This window comes from Rattus rattus, chromosome 11, assembly GCF_011064425.1.
Source record: "Rattus rattus isolate New Zealand chromosome 11, Rrattus_CSIRO_v1, whole genome shotgun sequence".
Lineage (NCBI taxonomy): Eukaryota > Metazoa > Chordata > Mammalia > Rodentia > Muridae > Rattus > Rattus rattus.
In genome coordinates, this window is record NC_046164.1 from 73,386,017 (window position 1) to 73,405,478 (window position 19,462).

Consider the following 19,462-nt stretch of genomic DNA (forward strand, 5'->3'; position numbering starts at 1 on the left):
AGGATTAGAAGGATCAGGAGTATAGCCTTGTTGGAGGAAGTTTTTCACTGGTAACACCAGGCCCAGTGTCTGTCTGTCTAGTCTGTCCATCTCCTCCCATCCAATCTTGGCTACAGATCAGGCTCTAGCTATTAATACTGCTCCAGTGTCTGCTGTGTGCTGATGTTCCTCACCACGATGATCACGGACTCAACCTCGACACTGTGAGTGAGCCCCGGTTTAATGCTTTTTCTTCTAAGAACAGTGACTAAGCAGACAGGGAATGAGCAGGAATGATGGTGCATGCCTTTAATCCCAGCACTTGGAGGCAAAGGCAGGCAGATCTCTGTGTGCTTGAGGTCAGTCTGCTCCACACAGTGTGTGTTCTAGGACAGCCGGGGATAAACAGAAAAATCCTCTCTCAAGGAAAAAAAGGAAAGGAAGGGAAGGGGAAGGAAGGAAGGGAGGGGAGGAAGGGGGGGGAGGGGGAAGGGGGGGGGGGGGAGGAAGGAAGGGGAAGGGAAGGAAGGGAAGGAAGGGAAGGGAAGGGAGGAAAAATACAGGCGGGGAAGCCACAAGGACATCTAGAAAGTCACTGTGGTGATTAGGGAAGACATAAGTGAATGACTATAGGAATTTTAAAAATTGGAAAAGGAACCGAGGAACTAGGGCATTAAGTTTTGTTTCCTTCACAAGAAGCTGTTACTGCTATCTGCTCTCATCACTATGATGAAATACAGAAAACAAATTTCATCATTAAAACATATTCAAATAGTTCTTTTAGGCCAGTGACATGGTTCGGAGGGTAAAAGTGCTTACACAGCAAGCCTGACAACACAAGTTTTATCCCAGGAACCCGGAGTAGAAGAACAACTGACTCCTCAAATTGTTCTCTAATCTCCGTACACTTGCCACTCACACCTGCACATGCACACACGGGCACACACACAATTTAAAATGCTTTAGCTTAAAAGTAATTGTTTTTCCCAGATAAATTATACAGTTTGCAGACAGAGCTAAAGATGCTAAAGACAGATAAAGTGTGAATTGAAATCAGAACGCCGAATATGAACCCTCGTTCATCTGACAACGTGGAAAAGAGGATGCTAGACTGATCAAAAGCAGTTTTCATGTTCCTGCTCCTTATCTCTAAGATTTGAGCTCAAAGCTCTGCTGATCTTTAGTAGACAACTTAACCTCAGGTGATCAAGTCCTGGAAATTAGCTCACACCGCCTAAACCTAAGGAGATGACTGTAGTGAGCTAATGTTAAAAGACAACGCTTGTGTAACCGCTCGGCCTGTTTGCGGGAGGCTGCTCTGTGCACACAATAGCAGAGACAGGTCAGCTCAGAGGTGGCTGCAGGAGCCTAAGGCAGCAGCAGGCTCACTTCAGACTGGCTAGACGAAGCGGCCTTGCTTAGCCTGTGCTAAGTATGATCTCCTGTAAAGCAAACAGTGCCTATTCTTTTTTTTTTTTTTTTTTCCAGAGCTGGGGACCGAACCCAGGGCCTTGTGCTTGCTAGGCGAGTGCTCTACCACTGAGCTAAATCCCCAACCCAACAGCGCCTATTCTTCTTGCCTGCCCTTGTTTCTAGTCCACTCTAGCCTCTTAGTACTATGAGAATGCATTTTGTAAATAAAAGAGACCTTTAAGTAGTTGGTCATTTTTTATTATTTGATTCCTAAATCAGTTGTTTCACCGTTGAGATATATAACTCTTTTTAAAAGATGTTAATCCCAGTCCTGGAGAGATGGCTTAGGTTAAGAGCACTTTTTAAGGAGGTTGGGGATTTAGCTCAGTGGTAGAGCGCTTGCTAGGCCCTGGGTTTGGTCCTCAGCTCTGAAAAGAAAAAAAAAAAAAAAAGAGCACTTTTTACTCCTACGGAGGAGTTGGGAGGCTTAAAATTGCCTGGAACTAGTTCTAGGGGATCTGACCCACTTCCGGATTCTAAGGGCACTGCACACACATGATGCACACACAGTCAAGTAGATACAAATGCACATAAATATGAAGAGTAATTATTTTAAGGTGTTCATTCTTGGTAACTTCACCATGTTCAAACTGTTTCTCGCTCCCTATTCCAAGCTACTGGAAAGACACCTCGGGTCTATCTCCAAAGTGAATCACACATTCATGTGATCTTTACTCTCTGTTCTCTAGCTAAGAGTTTTTGAAAATATAAACCAGGCCAGGTACAGATTCCATAAGCTTGCACTCCCAACTCCCAACTACTCAGGAAGCTGAGGCAAGGAAGCCACAATTGAAGGCCAGCCTTCAATTGAGGCATACATCTCAATGTTAGAAAGAAAGAAAGAAAGAAAGAGAGAGGAGAGGAGAGAGAGGAGAGAGAGGGAGGGAGAGAGAGGACAGAGACAGAGAGAGACAGAGAGAGAGAGACAGAGAGAGAGAGACAGAGAGACAGAGAGACAGAGAGAGAGCGGGCAGGCAGGCAGGCAGGGGGGTCTAGGGCAAGGCCTGAGTCCAATTCCTCAAACTACACAAAAATAAGCATTTCAGGTACAGATCAAACCGTGTCTCTGATCCGTGTCTCTGTCCTCCTCCCCCAGCCCCTCTGCTGGCCCCACTGTCCTTGTAATGACACCTATGCTGCCCCTTCTCTGTCATCCACTTAGCTCTTCTGCTGTCCCCCTTTTTCATTCATGAGACAGACACAGGGCATCTTTTCTGCCTATAAACACTTCCCATCCTAGGGTCCCAGTGTGTCTGTATTCTGGATTGCATCACCAGCAGTCTGAGGTAGGTATCATTGTCAGAACTGATGAAGCTAGTACGTGTGGAGCAGTCTGACTCCAGAACCTGGCATGCTACCCTCAGGACTGTCCTGCTGTCATATACAGGGCTCTGCACAGGTCTGGAAGAGCTGAGTCCTGATTATCCCATCTCAGCTCCAGTAGTAGTCCAGCCCCCGGGGATGTTCGCTATGGCTTTGCCAATCTAAAACAGTCATCCAAGCCCTCCCTCTGTGATCTTTACCTCATCACTGATGAGCACACCACCTTTTCAAACTGTCTTCATGGCATATGACCTTAAACGCCTTACTAAAGTCTATTTACTTACTGTTTATCCTTCTTCATACAAAAATAAGTTTCTAGAGGTCAGAAACTAGGTCTGTCACACTGACGGCTGTAAACAGACAGAATTCATCTTCAAGTAGAATTTCATCTTATAAGGATTCACTCTTGACCAAGTTTTTCTATGTTGTGCAACTAACCTAACTAATGATCCTCCTGCCTCAGCCTCCTGAGTGCTGTGATCATAGGTATGTGCCACCACACCTGGTCTCTAGTAGAGAAGCTTTCTTAAAAAGTCTCTAGGCCAGGCTTAAACCCAACACTCAGGAGGCAGAGGCAGGCAGATTTCTCTGAGGCCAGCCTGGTCTACAGAGTGAGTTCCAGAACAGCCAGGGCTACACAGAGAAACCCTGTCTCAAAAAATCAAAACCAACCAAACAAACAAACGAATGAATACACAAAGTCTCTGAACACATATTTCAGAATCACCTATTTTTCTGTGACTGAAACAGGCAATTACAATTGTGCGTTGATCAGCAACGGCACAAAGGTCTAGATAATGAAGCACACGGTAACACTGCTCACCAAGCTCACACATGTAATGCTTTTGTCTTGTGTTTCAAGGCGCGGTTTCTCTGGGTAGCCCTGGCTGTCCTGGAAGTTGCTCTAAGTCCAAACTAGCCTGAGATGTCCAGAGACCCGCCTGCCTCTGCTCCTGAGTGCTGGGACTGAAGGCCTGCGCCCCTACTGCCCAGCTCGTTAATGTAACCTTAGTGACTTATCACTAATTTAGATTTATTTGCTTTGTATGCCTCCCACATTTCAGTGATGCTTATTTTAGTTTTCAGGCTCTCTTTCATGACAGCAATCAGAACAAAAGTGTAAACGTAAATGTACTACAGTTGTGTGCATGGCTCCTAACTCCGTCAGCTTCTGGACTAGAGAAACACACTTGGATTTCAGCTATGGTTCAACTGCTGTACTGTGATACGTTCTCCACAGGAGGGCTGCAACTTTAGGCCCATGTGTAAAGTATATTTTTATCCCTAGTAAATATTAATACTGTTATATTTGTGCCATTTTGTTTTAGGGAAGGCTATCCTTTCAGTGATGACTCAAGCTGCTGGCACAGGATCAATAATGCCAGAGATTGGGTTGATCTGAAAATGTTGTCTCATGATTGTTTAAAAGAATGAGGTCAGAGAGCCACGGTTTTCTCAGTGACCTGATGTTAGGCAGCAGCCAGGCCATAAAACAGTGGAACCTTGTGTGTGCTTTCAGATACTATGAACACTGTAGAACTATTGTAGTCGTGGAACTGGAATCATGGCCATAGTGATCTGAATGAGAGATGTCCCTCAAAGTCTGTCATTTATACACTTAGTCCCCAGGTGGTGGCAGTGCTTGGGGACACTGGGAACTTTAGGAGGAATCTGGTTGGTGTCACTGGGGGGTGGGCTTTGGTGGTTTATAACCTCATTTCCAGTTGTAGTTGCTCTCTCTGCTTTGTGCTGTGGTTGAAGATGTGAGCACTCGGCTTCCTGGCCCTGCGTGCTATGCCTCCTTGCCATATGAACTCCTCTCCGGAACTGAGAGCCAGAATAAACCCTTGTCTAAGTTGCTCTTGGCGATGGCATTTTACCCAGCGGTCGGAAGTACTAATACAATTGCTGGCTTTGTTTTGGGTTGTGTTTAAAAAAAAAAAGCAAAACGAACCTGTAATGCTTTTTTAGTAATCAGATGTGTGCCATGAAAACTAGCACTTAGGGATTGCTACCGTACGGAATATGGTAAGTATTCGAAATATTTTTGATGGGCCATGGATAGCTTGAAACTTACCATACAGAAAGCTCTCTTTTCAAAACCTCCTTCTCCTGTACGCTATCATCAAAACTAAGCAGTTTTACTTTCATTCTGTCAGACTTTTCCTGAGGTAAACTAAACTTCACCACCTCTAAGACTACTGACTTCTTTTTAAAAATGAAGTTTACTATTTAAAAAAACTGCAAATAAATAAAGCATCATGCACCAAAACTAACCAGACTTCAAAGTAGTAGATGTGCACGCACAGGGAAACATAGTGAGTACTCGAAAAACAAATCAATCTACTAACAGTCTGCTGGGAAGTTTTTGTTTGGGGAACTTCTTCTCCATTCTAATTTTAAAAAAAAATCATTTTGAAGCTAAATAGGAGGAAAGGCCCGGATGGCACATAGCTCAGGTGGTAGTGCTTATCTAGCGTGCACAGACTGGGTTCCACCCGAGCTCTCAGTGAGCCTGGCAAGGTGCTGCCTTGTAACCTCAACACTGTGCTTACGGGAGCTGGGGCCTGGTGAAGGCGGCAGGATCTGAAGTTCAAGGTGACGCTCAGCTACACAGTGAGTTCTGAATACAGAGGCTAGGAGAGAGACTCGGAAAACAGAACAATACTAAGGACTTAAAAACAACTTAGTCTTGAATGTCACCAGTTAGACTAAATCCACTGCTTAGAGGAGAGAAATTCAAAGCAAGGGAAAAAAGAGAAGAAAGCTAGAGAGAGACCAAACAGCATGAGAAAGCAAAGTGCTTCTCCATGTCTGTGTCACAGGTAGAAAAGCCACTGAAGTGGCACAGGTAACTGTCATATTTAAGGCAGTCACACTGCAAGATAGAGAACAACACCCTTCTCCCAGGAACTCCTAATCCTAATCTTAGGAAATATATGAACCAACCCAGAAGGTTAGACTGGGGCTCTTCTGGGAAAGGATTTTAGAAAAAGCAGGAGTTAGTGCAGCCAGTGAGGATCCACAGAGGATTTCACAAAGATCTGAAAAGCAGCAAGGTGCAGGAGTCACTGAGCAAGTCCAGGACTCGAAAGATGAGAGTAGAGATTTTAAGCTCTCAAAGCTTATGAAAGCATCGACTGGGAGCATTCAGATGCTAAGGACCGCTGAGTAATCTGTAGCTTTTGTTTTTCCAAAAGACCATAAAACAAATAATTAAAAATATTTTATTAAGGGTTGAGTATTTAGCTCAGTGGTAGAGCGCTTGCCTAGCAAGCGCAAGGCCCTGGGTTCGGTCCCCAGCTCCGAAAAAAAAAAAAAGAAAAAAAAAAAAGTGTTATTTAAAAAATATTTTATTAAATATACATAAATTTTTATTATTTATATATTTATATTGATAAATATAAATATTATTATAAGTAAGATTACTTTTATACATTTATGATTAGGAGAATCTTAATATTGACATATAGATGGCCTCAGTTCTGAACAGTGTTGTTTGGTTACTTTTTTTAACACTGTATAGGAGTGTTTCTTAAAAAAACTCTAGTTTCTAAAAGAATCTCATAGTAAAGAACTGGTCTCATTTATAATAAAACAAAGTTCACAGTGAATTGCTCTGTTTATGTGGTAGTCCAGTAACATAATCTACAGCCTCAACTCAGATAAACATACGTAAATACAGTATACATGTATGCATACACTGCCATCTATACACTGACATCTTACCTCCGGTTCCTTGGGATTTGTGTAAAGCTGTTTAAGGGAAAAATAGAGCACTTAATTTCCAAAACTTACCAGATTGCTGCTCATTGAGTACACTGTCTTTGCAGAGTTCCATTTGTGCTCTGTTAACTGAGTATCAGCTAGGCATATGTCAAGGTAGAGATAGGGTGAGCTCTTACTCTACTAAAAACTCAGAATCTTTAGCACTTTCTATGAACACTAAATATAAAGAAGTTTATCAGTGATGTAAAGTATCTGTGATTAATATGACTGAACTGCAAATAAATTCTTAATTTGTTATGCCATAAATATTTAAATAATTAATATATATTATCAATGGTATCTCAACTTTATAACCTCATTTTATACCCATGGCTATAGAAAACTTCAAAAACAGGCCCACAAAACTTTCAAAACAAAAAAAACGTTGAACCTGTTTCACATCTAAAATTATATTTAAATCCTAAGAGTTAATATGTTTAATCTCTATGTTCTCCCATATAATACCATATATGCCAAGGAAATATACTGAACATTGATAATGTCTTATTAAAGCTCTGATATATCCAATTTTTCAATCCTAAAATGCTATAAATCTCAAGAAGGGAGGAAGAGAAGGATTTCTGTTTAAACGCTTTTACTTGCCAAAAGTTAACGCAGAGACAGAGACTTGGTCTTCAAGTGTGTACTTACTGTTAACACCGCCATGTGCAGCTTCAGGAGAAAAGAAAACGGCTGTTATTATTCGCTTGTACTACAGCACGGACATTTCTGATAGAGACTAGTTAAAATACTATGGCACAGAGAAAATATTCAGCAGGTCAGAAAAAGGAACTAATTATTCACTCATTCAGACAATTTCTATTACAAACACTGGCTTTACTAGGACAGAAGAAGAATATCAAAAAAGTTGTTATTTTCTAATTTGGGAATCAAAAAATATGCAGAACAATTCATTTTTGGTCAAAATTAAATATACCACAAGAATTCCTAAAAAGTACTCCTTTTGAAACTCACTGAGCAAGGTCAACAAATTAGAAAGTCTGACGTATCTCACAAACTCATGCCTTTCTGTATACCACAAAACTACAAAGACGTTCTCTCATCCCTAAAAATAATACTGAATATACAGACATAGATACAATCAAGGCTATGATAAATTCAAACCTAAAGTATAAAATGTGAGGACCATATCTGTAGCAGTTGACTAAAACGTTAGTGCCCCCTTGTGGCTATTTTGCCTTATAACTGATTTTTATGACCACGCAGTGAAAATGTTAATAGTTTATTGATACATTAAAAAAAAGAGTATGGGGGTTGGGGATTTAGCTCAGTGGTAGAGTGCTTGCCTAGCAAGCGCAAGGCCCTTGGTTCGGTCCCCAGCTCCAAAAAAAAAAAAAAAAGAAAAAGGAGTATGGGCACTGCTCTCAAGAAGCATGTCAATTAGCAAGGGGGACTAACATTAAGAAGATCGCATGGCCGCACCGTTATACTCAGGGTCTGCTGTGAAGGAAACAGCACTCGGTGTCAGGACAACCTCAATGAGGGACAACTTCAGCTGCAGGACAGTCTGGAGCCAGGCAGGCCATGGGCACAGGGTCTGGACAGAGCTGTTTGTGCAAAGGTATAGGGAACTGGCACCCTATAGAGTCTTCGCGCAGCCTGAGCATGGCAGTGAGGGAGGGTGGCTTAGAAAATCAGTAAGGACCTTCAGGCCTGCTTGATCGTGCAAACGGCTTTGAATTCCTTTTTTAAATTCCTGGAAAATTCTTAGACATTAAGAATAACACGATCAGAGTTTGGTTTCTGAGCGAATGTCGTGTGGAACATGAGCAGGAATTGTGAGAGGTAAGAACAGGAATAAGGGAAGTTAGATAGTTCCTTTCTGTAAGAATTATTTAATATATGTGCTTACTTTAAAGAGTTCAATTGTACCATAAAATATAAAGCACCCAGAACTTCACAACTAGTAAGATGTTCTCCAACAGAACATCTTCCAAGGGCACTCGCTACTCCAAACTTGGTTTTACTTAAACTATCTTTTGTTTCTTTGGTTGGTTTTTTTTTGAGACAGGGTTTCTGTGTAACGGTCCTGGCTGTCCTGGAACTCACTGCATAGGCCACACTGGCCTGGAGCTCACAGAGATCCACCTGCCTCTACTTCCTAAATGCTGGGATTAAAGGCTTGTGCCACCAGGGACATGCTTTTTTCTTCTCTTCCTTCTTTCCTCCCTTCTTTCCTTTCTTCCTTTCTCTTTCTTTAAACAAATAGGGTCTTGTCACACAGCCTGGATGGCCTTGATCATGGCTGTTAGCTGAGATTTATGGAGTTGCTCTTCTGAAGGATTCACAAAGCCTTTGCATAACCCAGTCCTAAGACATACCAGGCAAACCAGGAAGTCAACTGTGGCTGAGAACTGCTTAGGCAATCGTCCTCCACACAACTCCTAGATCAGATAAGAGGTTCTGCTATGCGGAAACTGACTTGCTAAAAGTGCCTTTTGTGTAACGATAAAGAGCTTATGAAAAGTTCCAAGGTGTTCAGTCCTTCAGAGGCTGATCCATCCTGCTGCTGCCGCCCAGAAGCCTAAATTCATCCTGCAGTGCCTCCTTCTCAACCCAGACCACAGACAAGCAATGGTTTAGCAATAGCTACAGCTGAACCCGTGTATAATTAGCAATCGTTAGCTCTCCTATGAGCAGCACTCTCCTCCTGCCATGGTCTACAAGCCCTCCCCTGATCTGTTTTACCTTTGTATCCCTCTGTCCCCTGGGTCAAAATGGAATGAATGTGAGTAACTGTTCGCCAAGGGTGGGAAGGAATGAGGGAACATATGACTACATTAAATAATTCAATGTAAAGCTTCTGCACCGCAACATTTCTTAAAGCAGAGCTGACAGGTAGGACACAGGAAAAGCGGAGGGGCAGAGTAGCAGCAATCTCATTTAAATGCATCTCATCTCTCTGGCCAGGCCTTGACCCTTCATTTTTCTCACTCTTCATTCGTGTCTACTGAAGCATGAGAGATCATGTGCACTTAAAATCTGGGCTGTGTTTTTTAAAAGTTCACAGTTAAACACAGGAGTTATAATTAACAAGGTAAAGCAGAGTAAAAATCCATTATTTAACTATTTCTTCTTTTCCACCTACACACTGATCAACACTATTTTGAACATGTTCAATGTGCTAACTACCAGATTCTTGTCTTCCTTAACCCACATCCTGTGGACCGTGTCCAGTGACTTCAGAGGAAATTCTGTGGTTAGAAGTGATATGCGTATAAAAAAGGGGAATGAAACTTTCGTTTCTAATTGATGTCAGGGAGACATCAGTGGGCGACACAGACAGACTAGAAGAGAATCGACAAGCGAATACAAAGGCAGGCCCTGCTATACATGGCTATACACGGCTATACACGGCTATACACGGCTATACACGGCTATACACTGCTACTGCTATACACGGCTATGCACGGCTATGCACGGCTATCCACTGCTATGCACTGCTATACACTGCTATACACTGCTATACTGCTGAGCACTACAAAACAGAGTGGAAATGAGTCTTTAATCTTAAGGAAAATTTTCGAAATTCTTACGTATCTCTTTTCCAAAGCATCAAAACAACCTTGAATCCTGTCAAGAAATAATATCCAGCGTCACTATAGCCCATACGAACAGTCAAAAAAATAAATCCAAGTACGTAATTAGCTGAACTTCTATCTTGAAGCACATAAATTAGCAATCATTCTGCGTGTTCTGTCATCTTTTAGAACCCCAAGCATCTTTCCACATCTACAGAATATTACAAGTGACGGACAGGCCATTCTGAAGCACAGAAGTGCGCTTTCATTCCCACCACCACGTGTTAGCAAACAGAGAGGCGCGTGGTGAACAATCGCAGTCAGGATTTTTTTTTCTTTATATAAGTCCATTTTCTTCTAAAATTAAACTGACAGTTTAAAATAATAATGAATAATTACTACAATTCTCAGGAAAGAAGACTAAGAAAAGCAGTTTAAGTAAATGATTTTACAAAATAAAGTTTTATGGGTAATTTCAGCCATGATATATGTTGTTCGGTTTTTTCAGAATTTACTTACCATTTAATAATATGTAATGACCCAGGACACTTTTTGTCTTCCCGGAGAATTTTTAAACTGAGGTCTAAAAAAACAGAAACATCACTGTTATTCTGAAAAATCCATGCTAAATAGGGCATTTCCTTTCATTTTTTTAATTTGTAAAATTTAGTTTTATGTTTTATATTTCTAACTTTGTTTTTGTTTTGTTTGTTATTGTGTTATTGTGGTTTCTCTGTGTAGCCCTAGTTGTCCGGAAACTTACTCCGTAGAATGGCTGGCCTTGGACTCAAGAGATCCACCTGCCTCTGCCTCCTGAGTGCTGGGATCAAAGGCGTGTCCACCACTGCCGGGCACACTTTGAATGTCTAAACACCCACTTTACACACGAATCCTATGCTGACCGCTACCTCAGTCCTTGTTTTGAAGCAGTGTATCAGACTCCCACTCTGGTTTCTTTTACTTATTTCCTTCTCTCTTACATAATCTACGGTGTCACTGGGGCCAAGTTAAACAATTCATTCTTTATCATTTTCCCTCTTAATGAAAAAATATTAAACATAAATGCATACGTTCTTCTCCAACATCTCTATGTGAGATCTCCCACGGTCCATATGAGGGAAGAAAGGAAGACATAAGTGGACATTGAAGTCAGTATAGATCCTGACTCGTGTGTGATTTAACAGGGGCCTCTTAAATCATCACGTGTTTATAAATGTACGGATTTGTGCACATGCGTGCACAGTGCTAAAGTGTGCCACGCTACCTGTGTGCAAGTCAGAAGGTGACTTACAGTGTCTCCTCATTCTGTGGGTCCCCGATCATTAGGTTCGTAGCAAGTGTGTACGTCCCTGCCTGCAGAGCCATCTCACCAGCTCTCAAGAGTCCTCTATCGCTTCAAATGGTTTTCCTACGCTAAAATTAACATCACTTCCACCATTGTTGAGGAATAGGAAAATGATTCTACTTTGACAAAATACTTAGATGTTATTAAAAAGAGTGTCATACACACACGGAGCGTTTATGTGACATGTCACTTTCAATACAATGCACCAAGGAGTAGCTTCTACGACAACAGTCACACGAAACTGGAACTAGGAGCAATGCTTTTGCCTCCGTGCCTGGAGAGAGGCTGTACTTTGCAAGGCTGACTGACTGATTAAAACTTCGGCAGTCGTAGAAAGTTGGAATGTTGCAGGTCCAGAGCTAAACTACAAATTATGTTGGGCTATCTCTAGTCCCCTTCGTGGCCAGTTATTGCCTACCTCTGTTTATGAGCTAACATCCTTGTGGTTAGGTGAGTCCTTTTGGAATTTACCAACAGACTCCCTAGCTTACACCAACACAAAAGCTGAGAATGTCAGCAGATAGCACCGAGATTGACAGCAGAGATTTCCCCACTCAGCTTTGTATCCCCCACTCTTGAGGACTTTCTTTTTTCTGTAACTATAAGAACTTCGTGAAATTTCTTCCATAGTAGAAGATGGAATTTGGCGTTGGCAGCAACCTAAACGCGTGTCCCCGGCCCACGCCACTCACATTGGCCCTAGAATAAACTATCTCTTCTATCTCTTGAGGTAAGAGTTGTGGGGTTTTGTTTTGTTTTAATGTCAGCACTAGCAACTGACATGGGAAAGGTGCTTAATTTCCAAAGTGTGCCTTCTTTTATAACTCCATGTTCCAAACAGGAGGGGAAACAAAGTATATGCCTCCTGAAAACACACTAAATCTCACAGACTTAGCTCCTAAGTTAAAAGAAGCGATTCCATGGAGGAAGGAAGGAAGAAGCAATGATTACAAGAGCCGTGTTTATGTGGTCAGAGCGAGCAGGCACTCACTGATGTTCACCTGGAGAATCAATATCGCCTGAGAAATTTAAGTTAGGATGAAGCCATGGTGTCTTATTAAATATAAACATGAGAAATTTCAAATTAGATTTGGAAAAGTGGCATCTTACAAGGAAATATGTGCATAACAATAATAAAATGAAAAGGTGGGCTATTGTAAAAAGAACATAACTGATTGAAATAACTGTCTAAATAACCATGCAAATCAACAAATGGATTTATGTTTCCTGTGCATATTTACATATGTTAATAGGGAGATGTTTCTCACCTGATTCCTTGAATTTCCTCAGCGTCAAAATGTACCTCAAAGAACAAATTCAACTGAGGCACAAAATAATGTAAATCTTCAACATTAAGAGTGATTTTTGTTCTCACTTTTACAAGGATGGCTTAGAATGGCTAGACACAGATCAACAGGTTTGTTTTTTCACTTGACAGCTAGCTTGAAGTTGATGGTTCCTATAAGGAAATCCAATTCGCCCAGCAAAATTAAAATGTTAAGTGAATTGGTAAATTGATCTTGAAGTGCATGCCCATGAGTTGGAATTAATGCACTCTGTGAGAGAGGGAAACTTCATCCTGCTAAGTAGAAAGAGGGACACTAGCCAAGGTAACTATTTCATCCAACTTTACCATCCAAATAGCGATCTCTGTAAGAGCTCTCTGGAAACAGGCCCCTCAGATACGTTATACACGAGATAGAGGTGGCAAAGAGTTTCTTCACCATCACCAGTGACTCACGCTCATTCGTGATTTGGGATGGGAAAATTGTTTTCTGGAAGAAAATCAAAGATGATAAAAATCAGTCTTCATGAATATTCAATTCAGCCCATCAAACCATTACCACAGATAGGGCAGAAACTTTTTAAGACTTCAAATCTGATACATTTCTAGACAATCAAAAGAAAACATGGCTCTGAATACTGAGTTAAAATAGATCTTCATAAAAGCAAGGCAGAACAGAAAGGCAATTACTGGAGTAATTCAGGACAAAAACAATTTTTCAGTGACCCATTGAGCCGAAGCAAAATTGGGAGTTTCCCTATAATTCTACAACCTCATTCCTGTCTTCACACGCTCTTTAGACTTCACTGTAATCTGAATTTTCACCCTCATCTCTTTTATATCCCTCTCTCCAGAGTTACCATGTACAACTTATCAGAATCTGGTGGACCCCTTGTCTAGAGTATTGACACTGTATCCACATGGCCCCTCAAGCTTGTCCACTGTATCCATATGACCCCTCAAGCTTATCCACTGTATCCATATGACCCCTCAAGCTTGTCCACTGTATCCATATGACCCCTCAAGCTTGTCCACTGTATCCATATGACCCCTCAAGCTTGTCCACTGTACCCATATGACCCCTCAAGCTTGTCCACTGTATCCATATGACCCCTCAAGCACCTTGACACTGTTGTGTTTTCTTGTTGTTTTGGCAGAACTGGGAATCAAACCTAGGACCTTGTTGCAGGTTAAGCAAGAGCCTTGGTTATTGAGCTAAACTGCTACCTGCTACCACTATTTCAGCTTTCATCCATCCCTACACAGCTGAATCCCACCCCACCCACCCATCCCCTGACTCATTTTTATGAAACGAGGTCTCATTGTGTAGCCCTGGCTAGCCTAGAACTTAATTTAGAGACTAGGCTGACTTTCGACTCACAGAGATCTGCCTGTCTCTGCCTCCAGGATCAAATCCTCCTAGGATTAAAGGGTGTGCCACCACACCCAGCCCATTTCTCCTTTTTAACCAGCCATCCTCACGGAGTGCAATCCTTTGTCTCTTCACAGTTCTCTTGGATAATCCTGTCTGTCCTCACAGCTTCGGGGATGGTCTATAGAGAAGACTTCGACATCTAATTGGTGTTCCCCGCCTACAGTTCTAGTATCTGGGCGTCAGCTCCTCTACTACTTTGTAGACCCTGAAATTCAGTTTGTCTCTGATACCGTGCATAAAGTGTGGGCCCCAGTTTCATGCCCAGGCAAGAAAGTCAGCATCTATTCCAGTTACCAGGCTAGAAGCAGCTCCCTTTCTCTTTAGCTTTTCTCCCTCTCTCCATGCCATTTCTAACCACTGAGTTGTCTCTTTTAATAAACCATTTTTTAAAGCAAGAAAAGAAACAAGAAAAGTTCTCTGTGTGCTCCTATGTGTGCAGGTACACGTATGTGCAGGTATACAACCATGTGTGTTTACATGCATATGGACACCAAGTCAACCTCAGTTGTTCTCTCTTTCTGAGATAGGATCTTTCACTGCCCTAGGTTAGCAAGCACCAGAGATCCCCTGCCTCCACCTCACGAATGCTGGTATTACAAGTGTGCATAGGCCTGGGGTCAAACACTGGTCTTCATGCTCGCAGAATGCAATGCTGAAGGACTCGTCCATCACCTGAGAGTGCCTTGAGAGTAGAATGGTAAGGAGGGACCATGACAGCGAGGTTAGGGGCATAGACCGTGCACTCCATAGCCAGGTTCAGACCATTACTCTCTTACAAACGCAGTTTATGATCTGGGTGGAGGTCAGACACCTGTTCTAGTAAATGCCCCAACAGTGAAATTCTTAGGCTTTGAAGTTAATTATGCCATATCAACAAGAAAGAAAATACAGATACATTATAAATAAAGCTGTTTTAAGAAAACTCTCTTGCTAATAAATTGTTGCAGGTACCTGATTCTGCATAAATTCATCTCTCTTATACCTCACTCAATCCCTTCCTCTGCAAATAGGGGTAACAGTAAGACCTACTTGATTCCTACTTGATTGAGGATTAAATAGGCTAAAGTCTATAAAATGCTTCACATTGTCCCTAGTTCAATCATTTATTGTGTTTTGGTTTATGTGTGGGTTTTTTTCGCTTGTTATGTGAACACATATTAATTACTCTGTTAATTTATAAAACATCAATTACAAAGTAACTTCCAGGACAGCCAGGGCTATACAGGGAAACTCTATCTGGAAGAAAAAGAAAAAGGAAAGAAAGAAAAAAGAAAACCAAAAGTGAAATAAAGAGAACACTTGTACTCCAGGCCGGCAAGAGGGCTCCGGTGTAAGGGCACCAAGCCTGATGGCCTTAGTTCCATCCCCAGGGTCACCAAGTGGCAACTGACCTCTGCAAGGACGCCAGGGTGCACTGCTCACTCCCATACTCAGTTTCCAGTTAGGGTTTCTATTGCCGCGGCGAAAAACTATGACCAAATGCACCTTGGAGAGGAAAGGGTTTCCACAGCACCGTTCATCACTGAAGGAAGCCAGGACAGGAACTCAAGCAGAGCTGATGCAGAGGCCATGGACAGGCTCTACTTACTGGTTTGTCCCCTACGGCTAGCTCAGCCTATTCTCTTGTAGAACAGGAGCACCAGCCCAGGGATGGCACCATTCACAAAAGGCTCTTCCCCATCAATCACTAATTACAAAATGCCCTATAGGCCTGCTTATGGCCCAATCTTATACAGCCATTTTCTTTTCTTTTCTTTTCTTTTCTTTTCTTTCTTTCTTTCTTTCTTTTTTTTTTTTTGCCATTTTCTTAATTGAAAATCCCTATTTTCTGCTGACTCTAACTTGTGTCAAATTGATATAAAACTAGCCAGCATCCCACACACACACAAATAAACATGTATACATACATATAATATATTAAGAAATAAATTATTGTGATAAAATTTTAAGTTTATCTTTCCTACTCTGGGCAACAGTTTGAATGAGAACAGACTCATATGTTTAAAGGCATTGTCCTCAGCTGATTGAATTGTTTGGGAAAGATTAATACATACAGCCTTGTTGGAGGCAGTGTACCATTGAGGGTGGGCTGTGAGGTTTCAAACGCCATTCTATGTTCATTCCCAGATGGCGTGCATAATATTTCATCTCTCTCTGTCTCTCTCTGTCTCTCTCTGTCTCTGTGTGTGTGTGTGTGTGTGTGTGTGTGTGTCTCTCCCCCTCCCTACCCCCTTCCCTCACGCTTCTGTAACAAGACTCTGAGGCCATGCCTCCTACGCTGACACGCTCCCTTCCCTAATGGCCACGTGCTCACCCTCTGAACTGTAAGCTTCCAACAAACTCTTCTTTCTATAAACTGACTTGATCATGGTGTCTTACTACAGAAATAGAAAAGTGGGGTTGGGGATTTAGCTCAGTGGTAGAGCGCTTGCCTAGGAAGCGCAAGGCCCTGGGTTTGGTCCTCAGCTCCGAAAAAAAGAACCAAAAAAAAAAAAAAAAAAAAGAAATAGAAAAGTAACTAAGACATTCATTAAATCAAAGTTAATTAAATCCAATATAATTGTGGGGGCTTCGGATAGTATTTTTAAATTGGGAAGACTTTAGAACCCACTTAACTCAATGTACTCATGTCATAGGTCCTAAAAGGAAATCCAGAAAGGTAAGAGATTTGCCAGATCACAAAGCCTGCAAGTGATAAATGTCCTTTTATTATACTCTACAGGTCAACCGCTAGACTTCTGACAATCTTAATAAAGTTACTTAGAGGTAGTTACTACCTACAAACATATCTCCACATGAAAGATAACTTCCAGAAAGTTCACACACAGGTGCGCACAGAGATAAACAGACACACGCACGTGCATACACACACACACACACACACACACACACACACACACACACACACACACACATTCCTAAAATGTCTTCTGGATATTCTAGATATGATTTTTCCATATCTAAAAATGCTTCTTTAGTAGTCTATATAAAGACAATGAGTTATTATTTTATGTTTTTGTCAAATTACACTATATTTGGTTATTTTTGAGGCACTTAATTTTTTCATTTCAAGACAGGTTCTTTCTGTGTAGCCCTGGCTGTCCTGGAACTCACTCCATAGACCAGGCTGGCTTTGAACTCAGAGATCTGCCTGACTCTGCCTCTCATGTGCTGGGATTAAAGATGTGCATCACCCTGCTCAGTTTCTTCCTTATCGAGAGTTTTAACTGAAATAGTAACATAATGCCCTTGGTACAGTGCCTGGCACATAGGTAATGCTGAATAAATATTGAGTTTTACAGTTATTGTTGATAGGCTATTTCTTTGCCAGTGAGCCAATCCAAACCAGATTAGATTGTATTAAAGGTACGTTTATTGAGAAGCTGTTCTCCAGTGGCAACTTCACTGGCTCAAAGGAGGAAGCCAGGGAAGCCGCCATGGTAGGGAGGAGGGAGAGAAAGGGCTCGATGCAGAGAGGAGAGGGAGGGAAAGAAAAGAGTGTAAAATGTCTGGACTATACAGGGAGGAGCCTCTGGGGGAAGGGCAGCCCATCCCCTGGGCTAGAAAGTTCAGGGTTGGGGGCAGGGTATGCCAGGTAGGGACTGAGGGATGCTGAGATAACCTGGAGGGCAGGTCTGCTTTGATAGGTAAAATATGCACCTCAGTCCCTAGTCCCAGGTCCAAAAACAAACGATTATCATTGTTTGTAGTATTAGATAACAGAACTGGACCGTCAGGTGAAATTTACTGGGAAAAGCAGTTCCCTGTAACTCAAACAACAAAGGTTTGGCTGAACTAAAAAGTCAATTTGTTCATTTACAGTGAGAAGAGTGGCTGCCATGATGACTGCAATTCACACACCCAGCTCAGAGTTTCCCTCAGGTGAGGGCAGTCCCTTAGGAAACTAGATGACATTAGAAGTTGGCTTGAGAAGTACCTGGGACAAAGCCAGAGAGGTGTTGAGGTGACTGCTCTCTCTCTGTCTCTCTCTCTGTCTCTCTCTCTGTCTCTCTCTCTCTGTCTGTCTCTGTCTCTCTGCTACAATTTAACACTCCTAACTCCTAAAACAAGTCAGTGTCTCTCTCTCTCTCTCTCTCTCTCTCTCTCTCTCTCTCTCTCTCTCTCTCTCTCTCTCTCTCTCTGTCTCTCTGCTACAATTTAACACTCCTAACTCCTAAAACAAGTCCTATACTCGCTCTTCCAATCAACCAACCTTCTGACCTGGCACTGACTACAAAATAAAGCACCAGTCCTTTAGCCTGGCCTCTAAGATCCAACTTCATCTGTTCCATCAAGTCCTATTCCATTTTGTTTTCTCCTCCTGTCAACATGACGGCTTTACTACAGAAAGCTCTTTCCCTAAAACACACCAGGCTTTTCTCTTATTCCCAGCCAAGGCACATGCTAGGTCTCCTCAGGAAAATTTCAATCCCCTCTGAGCCTTTCCATCATTTCAGTGTATACAAAGACCCCTAAATTGCTACATTTGAATTACTGTGTGCCTTTGTAGGTTAAGAGATAGAGACAGCTTCTCGAGCTAGTTTAGGGTGACCTGGGACTCATTGTGGAGCCCAACTGGTCTCAAGCATGTGACAATTCTCCTGGTTTCACTGTTTTTCACGTGTATATAAATATAGGTATATTGACTTAATTACCATAAATCTTATTTTTCTTAATATGATTACAAAGAAGATAAAGATCGCCTTTTTTATTTTCTCATAAAACAACACAGTATTACACATATATTATACTCTGAATCTAAATAAGTCTATGTAATGCATTAATGACTGTTCTGGAATTTACTGAACTGGCTGACACACTGTGGCTTGTTATGTCTGAACCTTAAATGTCCCCTGAAGTTGACGGCATGGTCATGATACTGGGAGATGGCAGAACCCTTAAGAGACAGAATCTAGGAGTTGGGGATTTAGCTCAGTGGTAGAGCACTTGCCTAGCAAGCGCAAGGCCCTGGGTTCGGTCCCCAGCTCCGGAAAAAAAAAAAAGAGACAGAATCTAATGGGATGACACTAGGTTATCGAGTGTCTCCTCCCCACCCCAACTCCTGACCACTACCATGCGTGGCTTTGCTCTACCACGTGTTTTCCCTGCAGGTCTCCATGATGTTCTGCCTTGATACTGAGTCAAAAACAAGAGAATCAACTTCTGAAACTGTAAGCCAAAATAAATCCTCCTTCCTTTTAAGTTTATTATCTCATATAGTTTGTCATCCCCACAGGAAGTGACTAATACATTCTTCCCCAGACTCCTAGCAGCAAAGCTTCTTTCAGTTCTCTCCTCTTCGGTTCTAAAAG

The 19,462-nt window shown here is 41.9% G+C and overlaps 1 protein-coding gene across 3 annotated transcripts in view; it reads right to left on the reverse strand.

The window, feature by feature from the left end:
- Window positions 1-19,462, reverse strand: part of Hormad2 (HORMA domain containing 2) — an 85,561-nt gene that overhangs the window by 59,690 nt on the left and 6,409 nt on the right. For 2 of the 3 annotated variants that reach the window (XM_032916862.1, XM_032916861.1), the window contains exons 3-7: window positions 13,064-13,205; window positions 10,605-10,668; window positions 10,101-10,137; window positions 7,195-7,215; window positions 6,505-6,531 (exon numbers count right to left, since the gene is read on the reverse strand). In XM_032916862.1, coding sequence (XP_032772753.1) covers window positions 6,505-6,531; window positions 7,195-7,215; window positions 10,101-10,137; window positions 10,605-10,668; window positions 13,064-13,205 — 291 coding nt within the window. Of the gene's footprint in view, window positions 1-3,059; window positions 3,109-6,504; window positions 6,532-7,194; window positions 7,216-10,100; window positions 10,138-10,604; window positions 10,669-13,063; window positions 13,206-19,462 lie in introns of those variants that run through there. The other variant, XM_032916863.1, reaches the window with a different exon arrangement.